This window comes from Lactuca sativa, chromosome 9 (genome assembly GCF_002870075.4).
Source record: "Lactuca sativa cultivar Salinas chromosome 9, Lsat_Salinas_v11, whole genome shotgun sequence".
Taxonomy (NCBI): Eukaryota; Viridiplantae; Streptophyta; class Magnoliopsida; order Asterales; family Asteraceae; genus Lactuca; species Lactuca sativa.
The window spans coordinates 7,789,181-7,803,522 of NC_056631.2; the positions used below are offsets into that span (position 1 = coordinate 7,789,181).

The following is a 14,342-nucleotide window of genomic DNA, read 5'->3' on the forward strand; positions in this document are numbered from 1 at the left end:
AGTTGGAGAGAAGTGGAAGGAAAATGAATCATTTTGTTTTTTTTCTTTCCAAATCCTCCCAAATCGGAAGGAAAGTTAGGAGGGAAAGTGATCCTCTCATTTCCCTTCACTTCCTTCCACTTCCCTCCTTTAATGAAACTCATGAACACCAATTTATTTTATTTTCTTCTCATTTCCACCTATTTCCTTTTCTTTCTCTCCTTAAATTGAATTCAGGAACGGGGTGTTAGTATAAGGGATAGTATAACTTACGAGATTGTAACACGGTTAAATCTTCATTTTTTACAAATTCTGTAAATCATGGGTTGTCAAAAGTGGTCGAACAAAAGCATGCTTCTTGGATCACAAAAAATTGTGAGTGCTAATCGTAGAACACTAGTGTCATACGCATACAAAGTTAGGGCTTTGTCAATATTCATTTGCGCCGAATTGAAAGTACCTTGCTTAACAACTTTACAAGTGTCCCACATGATTATTTTAATGTCAATTTTGTTGTAGGCTTGTATAACGCACCACATCTTTTGCATTGAGCCTTTTATTTCTCGCTGAGGTTCAATCTCTCGCAAAATCAATATTTCCACCAAATAGTAACATTTAAGAAAAGTTATATCCGAATAGTTGGACTGGAAACGAATAGCGAGGCCTTTCTAATGGGCCGGGAGTAGGCCCTAAATACAAACTACACAAGTGTAATATACAAGGATTACACAGTCGTTCTCTCGTGCCAAAGCCCTAAAACAGCAAAAAACCCTCTTTCCCTTCGCGTTCTCCGGCAAATTGTTAATCATCAGTCTCTTCTGCATTCACTCCGGCAATGAAGCTCGTCCGGTAAGTGACAACGGTCTCTGCTGATTATTTGAACTTTGTTGAGATTATGCAGGTTTCTTATGCAATGTTTTGACTATTTTTTTTTTTTTTTTTGTCTTTGGTTGATTTTGACTGGATAGGTTTTTGATGAAGTTGAACAATGAGACGGTTTCGATCGAGCTCAAGAACGGAACTGTTGTTCACGGAACAATCACAGGTTTTCATCTTCTTCTTTCACTTTTACATGAATTAGTTTATGAAAATCGTTCATTATTATACGGTTTCATATAATATTTCTTAAAAATTTACTTCGATAGTAGTTTTTTTAGGAGCAGACGTTTATCCTTGTCAATCACGCGTTGAGTTCCTTACAAAATAATGGACGTAGTTTAATCTCCAAACATTGTGTTTGTCGAAGAAGGTGGGTTAGATGTTGTGTTTTATGGTACGTTTCACATTGATTAGGTTTCACTTCGTGTTTGCATTGCAAAATCAGAATTCTAATTCGTCTCCTTCTACTAAGGCTGTAAGATTTTTGCTGCACTTGTTTATAAATCAAAGTGGAGAACAATAACCTGTACGCCATAACTTTTAATCCTTCCCTATTAACCACACAATCATTCTAGGAATTAGTAAAATTTCACATCTTTCAGCTTATCATGTAAATGTCACATATGCAAATTTGGTTTGAAGGCATATCTAGCATGTTAGAGTTAATTTCTCTATCCACATGTACTGTTTCTCAATTAGATCTAAAAAATTGGACAAAAGATTCGATGAGCCATTTAAAGCTGTATAATTTATTAATGAGCGAAGGTGTCTGAACCAGAGTACTAGGGAGATGATACTGATAAAATATTATGATGAGCTGTTATGTACTTTTTCTGTGAATATTCAATATTCATGAGAAACTGTTTCAGAAATCAGAGTATTGGAAGTGTCTTTAGCTTTATGATTTAGTACTTGACTACTTGTAAGGAATGATGAAAGATCATAGTTATCACATTTCTAATCAACCGCCTTTGCATTGCTTAACTCTCATTCGCCTAAGAGACCATGAGAAGCATGCAATAGTTTGATAGATTTACTAAATTAAATGATAAAATGACAATGTTTTTCATATTATACACAACTGAAAGCAATAAATACTTTATTGCAGGTGTGGATATTAGCATGAATACACATTTGAAGACAGTTAAACTTACCCTAAAAGGGAAGAATCCAGTGAGCTTAGATCACCTGAGTGTGAGGGGCAACAACATCCGCTACTACATCCTTCCCGACAGCTTAAATCTCGAGACTCTTCTGGTCGAAGAAACTCCCAGAGTCAAACCAAAGAAACCAACTGCAGGTATTTTCTTTTTAACAACATTCGACCCCTTTTTTTCTCCTTGTTAAAATAATAATAATAAATGAAATTATTTGTGACATTTAATATTTTATTAAATCCTCTTTTTTTTATATTCAGGGAGACCGGTGGGACGTGGAAGGGGCCGTGGACGCGGACGTGGTCGTGGGCGAGGCCGTTAATGTTAATGTTGTTGATTGTTGTAGTGATATCTGGTTTTGTAAACAGCTGCTGTATTCTTGGAGAGTTTCTTTGACAACTGACATTGTTATGGATGTGATCATTTTGCGGGTTTGTTTTTCCCTTTATGCCCCCAAAACCAACTCGCTTTTTATGGTCAATTACAAGTATCTTTCAAGGATAAGTCCCCATTCCTCATTAGTTTTGTTAATTAGATTTGGATTCTTGATATTAAGAGTATAACTAGCGTGTTCAAGTGTTTATGCTTTATGCGTGCATGATATTGTTACCCAAAGCTTTGACGTTTAGGTACATCTATTAGACTACTCTTTTGGGATTTGCTTATTTCTAAAATGGATCAAAATAAGATTTAAAAAGCTTGCCTTTTAGTCGGACCAAAAATGTTTTTTTTATTCGTCTGTCGTGGATTTTTTTAATAAATATAATGTATTTAAAAACTAGTATCTAATTTCTTATAAAATTCAATTCAACTAATCATGGAACCATATGGTTTTTGCAAAACTAGACGGTGTTCGGATTGCTTCATTGATATTGTTATTTCACATCACTAATATTTTTTTAAGTGTTTGAATATGAGAAATCTTATAAACATTTAAGCTTCTTTATCACAAGATTAATCTGGCTTTATTAAACGTCAAATAATAACTTATCAGCCTATTGTGGTTTAACCCATTGTATTTGATTCAGAATAAATTAATCTATTTTTTTTATTTAAACTATGTTTTGGCCCTTTTGGAGGATTCTAAATACACCTGATTTAAGGGTCAAAAACAATTGCCATGCCTTAAATAACCTCAACTTGATGGGACTTGATATGATATGGTCGCAAAGAGCGGCCTTTATAGTTCCAATCTGGATGGTAGCTGCGACTAGTTGCAACTGAATGCGAATGGTCGCATTAAGTTTAGGGATGCAAACGAGCCGAGTCGAACCCGAATTTGACTAGGCTCGACTCAAGCTCGTTTAAGTTACATGACGCTCGAGCTCAAGCTCGGCTCGATTCGAGCATTCTTGTATTGAGTTAAACTCAAGCACGTAAAAAATTATACAAGTTCGGCTCGGGCTCGAGCTGAGCTCGTTTTTTTGTCTAACATGTCTAAATAAGCCTAAGCTCAATTCTAGCTTGTTAAGAAGCTTGTTTATTAATACTCTAAATCCTTAATTTCCCAAGTATTTTTTATTATAATATATAATAATAATAATAAATTATATTATATATAGGCTTATTTAGGCCCGCGAGCCTAATCAAGCTTAATGACATAAGCTCGAGCTCGAACTCGTTTAATAAACGAGCTTAATATTAAGCTCGAGTTCGGCTCATGCTCAGTTAAAATCAATTTCTAGTTGAGCTTTTATTGAGTCGATGCCAAGTAGCTCATGAGTAGTTTGACTCATTTGCACCCCTAATTGAGTTGCAATGTATTGTTATCGGATGCAAAAAGAGTATTGAGTGCGAATGGAGCGATGGATGCGAAAAGTTTGTAGGTTGCGATCAGATGTGAACGATTGCGAACGATTGCAAGCCATTGCAGTCACTAGTGGATCAGATGAGAATGCGGGCCATTTTGGTACGACTGGATGCGAACTCGAAACAAGTCTAGTTTTGATTCGCGGAAGTTGTTTAGTTACGAACGAGGTTATTGGATGCGAACGGCCATTGGGTGCGAGTGGTTGATGCGAAAGTTGGTTGGGAGCTGTTCCAAAACAAGATGGGTTTGAATGGTTAATCGCATGGACGATCTAGAAGATTCTACTTTATTTTTACAAACGGTTTTATTTATTTTATTTTAGCATTTAATAGGTAGTTTATTTATATTTGATACTTTCCTCTTTGTAAGCATTTGTAAGGCTATAAATAGCCCCATCATTGAACATTTTGAAAATGAATAGTTGATTGAAGTTAAATTTTGAACGTTTGTTCTTGCTTTCTTGAATTATTGTGTATAATTCGGATTGTCGTCATTGTTTGGGATGCGTTTCTCATTCGTGACTCGATTTCAAGTCAATAGGTATTGGTTTATCGTCACATATCATTTGACAGATGATTTCTTGATCTTGATAAGAATTCAAGTTAATAGGTATTAACTTGTTTTCACCCGATATTCAATCTATAGGTCTAAGTAGTCTATCAAATCTATCATTTTTTGTTATTTTCTTATTGTTCTTGTATTTTTTTTGTTATTTTCCGTTGTGTTCATAAAATCATAAAACCAAAAAAGAAATCAACCCCCTGTATTCGTATCATATGTGGTATCAGAGCCCAGTTCTAATTGACCAGTTCGTTTGATTTCATTTGTTGTCAAGTTTTGTTTGATTGCGATCATTGTTTGAAAAATGAGACTAGTTTTGATTTGTTGTTGCGATTTTGTGTTGCTGTTGTGATTCAACAAGTTCGTTTTTTATATTGGTATTATTGATTGGTTGAAATCGCATCGGATGCCATGGATTTTGAATATCTAGCTTTTCTGAATGTCTTGCGTGAAGTCTGGCATGGATTGCAAGAAGATGGAAGCCAACAACAGCCAATGAAGGTTGGAGGCGTTAATGTGAATGACTTGCCTAAGTTCATTGGTGGATTCGATCTAGAAGAATATTTAGATTAGGAAGAAAAGATTGAAAAAGGAATTAACTTCAAAGGTTGGATGATAAGATGAGTTGCAAGAATGTGATTTTGAGGCTGAAGGGAGAAACGTCGATTTTGTATGAAGGACTGAAGGCTAAAAGAAGTCGTGAAAGGAGGAAGAAAATCTCATCTTTGGAATCATTAAAACATAAACCCGGAAGAAGGTACGTTCCAGTGAATTACCCAAATCACAACTTATCGTAAATTTTCTAAATATTGGCAAAGAAAATTGGATGTGATCGATTTTGATGAATCGATGGGAGGATCTACTGTTGAGATTGGAGAATTTTCCGTGATGATTGTTGTGAGTGAAGAATCTATTGTGATTGAGAAGGTTTGTGAAGAAGAAGAAGTCAATGAGAGCACCTTCATCTACTAGGTTGCACTCTGGTACGAACCAGAAAAACATATAGATAATATTTCACTCTCTAATGCCGAAACAGAAGAAGAAGATGAGGTCCCAAAATATGATGTCGTTGATGTTGTTAATGTTGATGGGAAAGAAGAAGTTATTGAAGAAATTAATTTTGTGGTTGAAAACGAAATTGATGAGGCGATTGTTGAAGATTCTGATCCTATATACAACACCATAGTGATTATGAAAGTCGTCAATCTTGTTGATCTGGACTGAATACTCTATCCCTATCTACGATACTGATAGGGAATGGGAATTTGTTTAAAGGATTAATTTCATGGTTAGAGACATAATTTTTGAAACCTTGAGGAAAAAATCAAATTTGTTAATATGAACAAAACTGTTGAAGAACAGGTTAAAGACTTTGAAGTTTTGGTTGTGGGTCAGAAGGATACGAAAGTGGAGCAGATGGTACAAGAAGTTCCAAATGTGAATTTGCCCATAGACTATTAAACTGCGATTTTGTCTGATTAGATCGCATGCCATTGTGATCTGGGGGAGACAAAGGGATTGCGAAAGTAGATTGGTGAATCCTTGAAGATGGGTTGTCACTTATATTATTTTGATGTGCTTTAAATTGGGAAGCCATGAAGATGGGACGTGCTAATCATCAATTTGTAAATACAAACCATGATCCATTCTTTTGAATGCCTACTGTTAATCCTTTAAATTATTACAAGGTTGTTTTGTAGGGTCCTAATTGTAGTGTAAGAAAGTGGTTTTTGATCCACAAATGGAAGGCATGGTCGACAAGATCTTTGAGTAGTTTGAAGAAAAGCCCATGTATGTGGAGGAGAAACCTATTGGAGAAAAAGTTCACATTGCTGCGATCAGAGAGGAGTCGGCCACATTGCGAATGGTGGCGTCATTGCGATTGGTGGCATCATTGTGAATAATGGAATCATTGTGATTGGTGGTATCATTGCGATTGGTGGCATCATTGCGACCAGATTGATTGTGTCAATGCGATTAGAATAGTTTCATCTTTGTGATCCGAATGAACTCATTATCGTTGCGATCGACTCACATTTGTTATGATCTTGTTTGGAGCGAATAAAATGAGTATGGTTACTGATCCTAAATTAGTATATTTCAAGTTCAAGAACAATGATCGTGGGATAATCCTTTTGTACAACACCAGATCTCATGAAGATGCTTATGCCCATAGTTTGCAATTTTCACAAGTGTTAAAATTATTTTTGAACAGGTTCGTGATGAAATATTTTGACGATATTTTGGTGTATGGTCAAGGATAATATGAACATTTGGAAAAAGTGTTTGAAGCCCTTAGTGAACTCTATGGAGAGAAGAAGAAGCATTTGTTTTTGAAAGTTCAAGTTCTGTTTGTTGTTCTTCAGTGTTTAAGTCAGAAAGTTATTTTTAAAGAAGATGCTAGTTTTCAGACGGGTGATGATTTGAGATATCCTTCATTTGAAAGAAGAGACCAGGTTGAAAGGATTGTATGGAAGGTTTAGATTAAAGAAATTTTTTTTGAAGGCCTTTCTGAATTGAGGACAATTCCTTTTGAATGGGGAGGAGATGATATGATTGCATAGGGTAGCCTTTTTAGTTCCAATTCGGGTTGTAGTTGCGACTGGTTGCAACTGGGTGCGAACGGTCGCACTGAGTCGGAATGTATTGTTATCGGATGCGAAAAGAGTATTGAGTGTGAATGGACTGATGGATACGAAAAGTATGTTTGTTGCGATCTGATGCGAATTATTGCGAATGATCGCAAGCCATCACAGTCACTAGTGGATCCGATGTGAAGCGAACCATTTCGGTACGACTGGATGCAAACCGCAGAACAAGTCTAGTCGCGATTCTCGGAAGTTGTTTAGTTGTAAACGAGGCTATTGGATGCGAACAACCATTGGGTGCGAGTAGTGGATGCAAAAGCTGGTTGGGAGTTGTTCCGAAACAATATGGGTATGGGTTTGAATGGTTAATCGCGTGGACGATCTAGAAGATTCTACTTTATTTTTAGATACAATTTTATGTTATTTTATTTTAGCATTTATTAGGTAGTTTTTTTATTTGATATTTTCCTCTTTGTAAGCATTTGTAAGGCTATAAATAGCCCCATCGTTGAACATCTTGAAAATGAATAATTAATTGAAGTTGAATTTTGAACGTTTGTCTTGCTTTCTTGAATTATTGTGTATAATACGGATTCTCGTCATTGTTTGGGATGCGTTTCTCATTTGTGACTCGATTTCAAGTAAGTAGGTCTTGACTTGTCATCACATATCATTTGACGGATGATTTCTTGATCTTGGTTAAAATTCAAGTTAATAGGTCTTAACTTGTTTTTACCCGATATTCAATTTATAAGTCTAGGTGTTTATCAAATCTATCATTTTTTGTTATTTTCTTATCGCTCTTGTTCTTGTTCTTATTTTCCGTTGCGTTCATAAAATCATAAAACCCCAAAAAAGATCAACCCTCCTCCCCCCCCCCCTCCCATTCCTATTAGAGATGAAAGTGGGTCCAAACCTGGACCGGATGGACCCGTACCCGGAAAACCCGGAACCGGTTAATGGGATTTTGTAGAACCGAAAATCGAACCAGTATAGTGGAATCAGTTTCGGGAATGGTACCGGGTAAAGTAAGTCTAGAATCGGAAAACTCGAAAACATCAAAGTGGGTAGGTCGGAACCGGATAAAGTGGGTTTAGAACCGGAAAAATCGGAAATTTTGGTAATTACTTATTACTTAGTGGGTTGAACTTTGAAAATTTTCATATTGATATCCCGACTTTCAGGGACTGTAACTCATTGAATATGAAATCAAAATTGACACAATTATCGTCTAAAATCATGTACAAACTCTAAACTACACTACGGAAAAAACCGCAGGTCAAATCGACTTTAAACGAATGAGATATGTATGTGTTAACATTTTCACAAAATACAAAATACAAAAATAAATAACTTAAAAGTTGAAAATTTTCAGTTTTGACATCCCGACTTTAGGGGATTGTAAATCATTGAATATTAAACCAAAAATGACAAAATTATAGTCTAAACTCATGTACAAACTTTAAACTACAAGTTGGACAAAACCACATGTTAATCCTACTTCAAACGAATTAGATATGCTTGTTTTAAAACTTTCACAAAATACAAAAAAACTAAAAAACTAAAAACTTTCAGTTTTGATATATCGACTTTGTGGGACTGTAAGTCAATGAATATAATGTAACATCCCAAGTTCAGAAGCAAGAGTTCAGGGGTGTAAAGTGTAAATGGAAAAGTAGACTTGGCGAGTTGGAGCTTTAACTCGTCGAGTTGGAACATGTGTTGGGCACGCGATACGTGACCTGACTCGACGAGTTAGTGTTGGGAAGTGAAAACCCTAAATCTTAGGGTTTGCACCCTATTTAAGGGACCTTATGTCCTCCCCTCAGCCTCTTTGTTACCCTTGAGAGTCAGTAAACCCTAAAATCGTGTGAGCTTCCATTGTTGAAGAGATTTGAGCTTTGGGAGGAGGAATATAGAGAAGGAAGCTTGTAGATCAAGAGGCTAGCATCAAAGAATCCTTGTAGATCCGGAATCTACTTCGTTGTGGGCACGTTTCTGAGGTAACAAGATGTTACCTTGAGCTTTTCCCTTTTAGATCTATTCATGGTTAAGGTTTTGGGGCTTTTTAGCTTGATTGGGTTCCATTTCGGGTGTAGGGACTAGATCTGAGATTGCAACTTCAGATCTAGGCTGGTTTTGGTCCATGGAAGCATAAAGCATCAGCCTTTGTGCATGTATAAGAGCATTCTTGTCTTGAACCTTCTTTCTAGCTTGTGTTGAGCCTATATTGCCTTGCATGACACATATAGTTGGAAACTTTATGTGTGAAACTAGCCCTAGGAGTCCAAATCTATGAGTTCGAAGCAGTGAGATGGTCTGAAATCGTCTGAATAGGGATAACTTAAGTAGACTCGGCGAGTCTGTTCTTAGACTCGACGAGTTGGGTCGCAAACCCTAACCCAACTGGTTATGATGCAAATCAGTGAGTTGAGTGGTGACTCAGTGAGTTGGACAGGCTAGGACTCGGATTGAAGGACTCGACGAGTCCAGTTGCGAATTGTGGGGTTCTGAGTTCATAAACTCGGCGAGTCACTAGGATGACTCGGCGAGTAGGGTCAACCAGGAAGGTTGACTTTGACCAAGACTGTGACTTTGACCAAGAGTTGACCAGTTTGACTTCAAAGGGTATTTTGGTAATTTGGGATCTGATGGTTATGGTTTCAATGAAGTTTTAGGCGGTGGTGTTCATGGCGGTGATCGGGAGTTTTGATCTCATCTCTTCAGTTCGGCATTTGCATGGTGAGTTATCCTCACTATACTCAAGGGTCTAAGGCACCAAGGTCGGCCCTTTGATTTGTATTTGAGATAGTTCCGTTTGTTACATGATAAATCAGTATCTTGGTAGATTGGATGTGGTTATGCTTAGTGACCTATAGTTAGGTCTGACTGTCGGTATGTTGGTAGGAAATTACTTGTTATATGTGCACTTGGTTGATTGGTAGTGGAGGGTATTCCATCCCGAGGATGATAGGGACCTAGTATGTTGTCTCTATAGACTGTTATATGGTTATACGATAGGTGCACATGTTTGTTAGTATGTGCGCATTCCAACCCGATGGTTGTGGGCCAGGAGTATTCCATCCCGATAGGATGATTGGCCTCATAGTAGGTGGGCATTCCAACCCGATGGTTGTGGCCCAGGAGTATTCCATCCCGGTAGGATGATTGGACTCATAGTAGGTGGGCATTCCAAACCGATGGTTGTGGGCCAGGAGTATTCCATCCCTGTAGGATGATTGGACTCATAGTAGGTGGGCATTCCAACCCGATTGTTGAGGGCCTGGGGTATTCCATCCTGATGGATGATTGGACCCATAGTAGTTATTGTATGTGTAGGAGTGTGGGCATTCCAACCCGATGGTTGTGGGCCGAGAGTATTCCATCCCGAGGATGATTGGACTCGTAGTATATTGGCATTCCAGTCCAATGGTTGAGGTTCAGGGGTATTCCAACCCGATGATTGACTGGACCCATAGTATGTTGTTCATTGTTGTATGTGTATGGTTGTATGTGTATGGGTATTTTGGGGGTAACTCACTAAGCTTTCGGGCTTACAGTTTTCAGTTATTGTTTCAGGTACATTAGGAGATTGTGGCAAGGCAAAGGCGTGATCGTACCGCTCCTCATTTTTATGATGTTGTTTCTGGGATACTTTGATAATATAATATTTGGAAACGTATTTGTAATAACTAATGGAACACGGATTGTTTTTAAAAAGTTTAAATTGGTTGGAAATTTATGGATGTTACATATAAAACTAAAAATAGCAAATTTATAGTCTAAAATCATGTACAAACTTTAAACTACACGTTGGAAAAAACCGCATGTCAATCAGAGTTGAAACGAATGAGATATGCATCTTTTAAACGTTTCACAAAAACCGGTTCCGACCCTAAAAATGGTTTCGGTTCCTAACACCGGTTCCGGTTTTTAGACCCGTTTTACCCTGACCCGATGGACCCAAACCCGAAATACCTGAAACCCGAAAAAAGCCAATTTTTAAACCCGGAACCGGAACCGGTTCGATTCCGGTTCCGGTCCGGTTTTCCGGTTCTAAATCTCATCCCTAATTCCTATCATGTTACATATACAATTTATTAAGACTTTCATTTATAACCCTCTAATATATACTAAACTTCTAATTTATCCCTTTAACTATTAAATATTTTATCGTGAGAATTGTCATATAATATCTCAATTTTATTTTGTATGCTTACATAATCAGTGTATTTTGTATAATTACATAATCAATTTTATTTTGTATATTATCTCAATTTTATCATAGGAAATTTCATATAATATTTCAATTTTAAAATTTTCTTTTAAGTTTTAACATTAACGATATCAATTTGGTTACAAGACTAACCAAACGAACATAAATAGAGATTGGAGATTTGTTCATATTCGTTTATTTAACCTTTAACAATAAACGAACAAACATTAACAATTAAATGATTTTTTTTTATGTTCATGTTCATTTGTTAAGAAATTTATTTTGTTCATGTTCATTCGTTTAGTTGATAAACGAACATCATAAATGAACATAAACAAACACAAACACAAATGAAGGGTGGGTGGGTGGGTGGGGGGCACAAATTAACATAAAATAATACAAACACAATAAATTTTAAGTCCCTAGCAAAGGATGGACATTAATTTCGCATTTTACATCATTAATATTGATTCTCCACTGAAATAATACAAATTTTAAGTCCCTAGCATAAAGGTGATGAGGGGAGGTTGGGAGGGATTTTTTATTTTATATATTTTTTTTTCATATTTTTAGCATAAAAACATAATATGATATCTTTTCACAACTACAATAAATAAAAATTACAATTTTCATTTACCGTTGTTTTGTCAAACACTATCATATTTTAATTTTATTAATCATCACGAGCATCAGCTGCATAAATATTACAATTATTACGTGGTGCATATACTATAAATAAAATTACATTATAGAGAAAAATTGGATTCATGATATTGACTTGTTACTTATAAAATTCCATATTATTAATTTTAATGTCATCTTAATTATACAGATGGAGTCGATATGGATTTTGTTGACGTTGATTTCTATGTAGGTACAACTTTCTTTAAATCAACAACTAATAGGTTGCCATTTTTCAACACTCTAATATTTGGATGTCATGTGAAAGTCACCATAACAATTGTAAGTACTTTTAATAAGGATAACCAAGTGATCCATGGTTCTTTTTATGTCGTGATTATTAATGATATTCTTAGATATTTTTATGTGATTTATTATTTTTGTTTTATAGGCAATTGTTCATAGGTAGGATAAACAAGATGAACAATTATGCAAAGTTTATCTTCATGTCAACTTTCGTGTTTCTTTTCAACATGTATTTAGGGGTCGTCTGATGGTTGCTAACTGGGTTAAAAGCTGACTCTGACTTGGTTAAAAGTTGTGACTGAGTTAACTTCTGACTGAAACTTGCTGTTTGATTTTGCATCTGACTGACTGTACAAAATGACTATATTACCCCCAAATAACATTTTTTATATTAATTCTTTTATGATTTATCAACTAATTTATAACATTACATTTTTAATAAAAGCATTCAAAATATCAAAATGATGTAGTTTTTCAAAATGTTGTAATTTAAAAAATGACGTAGTCGATAGAGACTAAAAGCACCATTGTTGTAGTTTACTAAAAAAAATGAACATAGTTAGAAGAGAACATACTCATTTAAATCCAATAGAGAATAAAATCAAAATAAAATTAAAGTAGTAAACCATCTACATGGTTAGCATTACAATTGAAAAAATCTCGTTCAATCACATAACTAATGTACCATTAGTGTAGTTTACTTAAAAACAAAATTCACTTCTTGATTAAAAGATGAAGTTATATCAATTAATCTCATTCCTATCCAAATTCCCATCTTCTAAATCCACAAATTTCTTCCTCTTTAACCAAGAATCATGACCATCACATAAATGTCTAGTAGGAGCTGCACAAATAACAAGTCAAAAACACAAGTGAAATTGTTTAAGAGATGGTAAGATAAGAGAAAACCATACTAGGAAGAATGACATCAAGGGATGTTTCTATTTATTATATTCACTTGGGTTTTTTGTCAAACAGGTTAAGTGCAACACTACAATTACATTCAATAAGACAGAATGGTGTGGTTCCATCAGCCAAAAATCCTCAAACTCAATCAAAATAATTATGCTCTTCAATAGCGATTTCATATTACAGTGACCTTAGAAAACCTTTCATATTACAATCACCAAATAGAGTAATCAAGTTGATATTACAGTGACCAAAATCGACTTTAGAAAACATTGATTGAAGAAAAAAGCTTTCTGATCTCAACTTCATATCAAAATCGATTTTAGAGACCAAAATCGATTTTAACTTCATAGAAAATAAGGAAAAGAAAATTCGATTTTAGAGACCTTACGTGAGGAAGAAGTCGATCTGGGGAATGGAGGAAGTCTACCGACTGCTTGAGGAAGAAAAAATTGCTTACACAACAGAAAAAAGAGGGAAGAAGAGGTCACGAGGGCAGAGAGCATGCTTTTTTCCAGTCATCCACATATTTGGAACGGACCGAGTAAGCTCCTTGGGTTAGCCATGTTTACCGAGGCAGTAGAATTGTGGATTTATCAAACAGCTTACTACTTACTACTACTACTGACCGAGTAAGCAGTCAGTTCTTACTAGACCCGGTAAATTAAAAAAAACAACCCCTTAGTTTGATAGTTTAATGTTTTGAGTAAATACTAGCATAATGTTTAGTCTTATTAAACATTTAAGAAGATATTTTTGTTTTAAATATTGATAAGTTAAGTTTTAATTTAGGTAATGTTTTTATGTTTTGCATTTATTATTTTGTATTTCATTTAAATGTATAAAAAATTGGAACTAATTTTCAAATATAAATATTATTTTTATTTTTAACAATTACATAGTGGCATAAAATAGTACCGTAAAAACCAAGAATGCTATAGTAGCATAAAAAAAGTGTCACTAAAACACACAAGGGTTGCAACGACACAACCAAAAAGCATCACTAAAAGCCTTTAGCGGCAACACTTCTAGTGACAACTTTTTGTGTCGTTGATTGCCGAGGGGGTCTTTAGTGACACTTTTTTGGTTTTCACTGATACTTTTTTTGTGCCACTAAATTTCATTTTGTTTGTAGTTTTCAGTGTAATATATGCATTAAGTTGAACATTATTCATTATTTCCCATCAAACAAAACATTATGATCTATTGTGAAGTAAATACTTATATTATTTTGATTTACTTGTAAGGAGATTCAATGAATACAACCCGCTAATGAAGTTTGAATACCATATATCGAGGTTTATATCTGAAAATGA

General features: G+C 35.3%; 1 protein-coding gene and 1 long non-coding RNA gene across 3 annotated transcripts; one reads left to right on the top strand and one right to left on the bottom strand.

Annotated features, from left to right (window-relative positions):
• Nucleotides 1-677: 677 nt before the first annotated feature.
• Nucleotides 678-2,519, top strand: LOC111886435 (small nuclear ribonucleoprotein SmD1a). The gene is made up of 4 exons (XM_023882682.3): nucleotides 678-828; nucleotides 948-1,024; nucleotides 1,967-2,158; nucleotides 2,276-2,519. The coding sequence occupies exons 1-4, from the start codon at nucleotides 815-817 to the stop codon at nucleotides 2,335-2,337; spliced, it is 345 nt and encodes a 114-aa protein (XP_023738450.1). The 5' UTR covers nucleotides 678-814; the 3' UTR covers nucleotides 2,338-2,519.
• Nucleotides 2,520-12,680: 10,161 nt separating this feature from the next.
• Nucleotides 12,681-13,639, bottom strand: LOC111886409 (uncharacterized). 2 transcript variants are annotated; one of them, XR_002848423.2, is made up of 2 exons: nucleotides 13,418-13,639; nucleotides 12,681-12,961 (listed from the first exon to the last, which is right to left on the bottom strand). It is a non-coding gene; the product is annotated as an uncharacterized LOC111886409 (long non-coding RNA). The 2 variants fall into 2 exon arrangements; XR_002848424.2 differs by having other exon boundaries at nucleotides 13,413-13,639.
• Between the last annotated feature and the right edge of the window lie 703 nt (nucleotides 13,640-14,342).

Excerpts from the sequence above, each read along its gene's own strand:
- LOC111886435 (XM_023882682.3), top strand. Across the intron at positions 1,025-1,966 it reads TGTTCACGGAACAATCACAG|GTGTGGATATTAGCATGAAT; the intron begins GTTTTCATCTTC and ends ACTTTATTGCAG. Across the intron at positions 2,159-2,275 it reads ACCAAAGAAACCAACTGCAG|GGAGACCGGTGGGACGTGGA; the intron begins GTATTTTCTTTT and ends TTTTATATTCAG.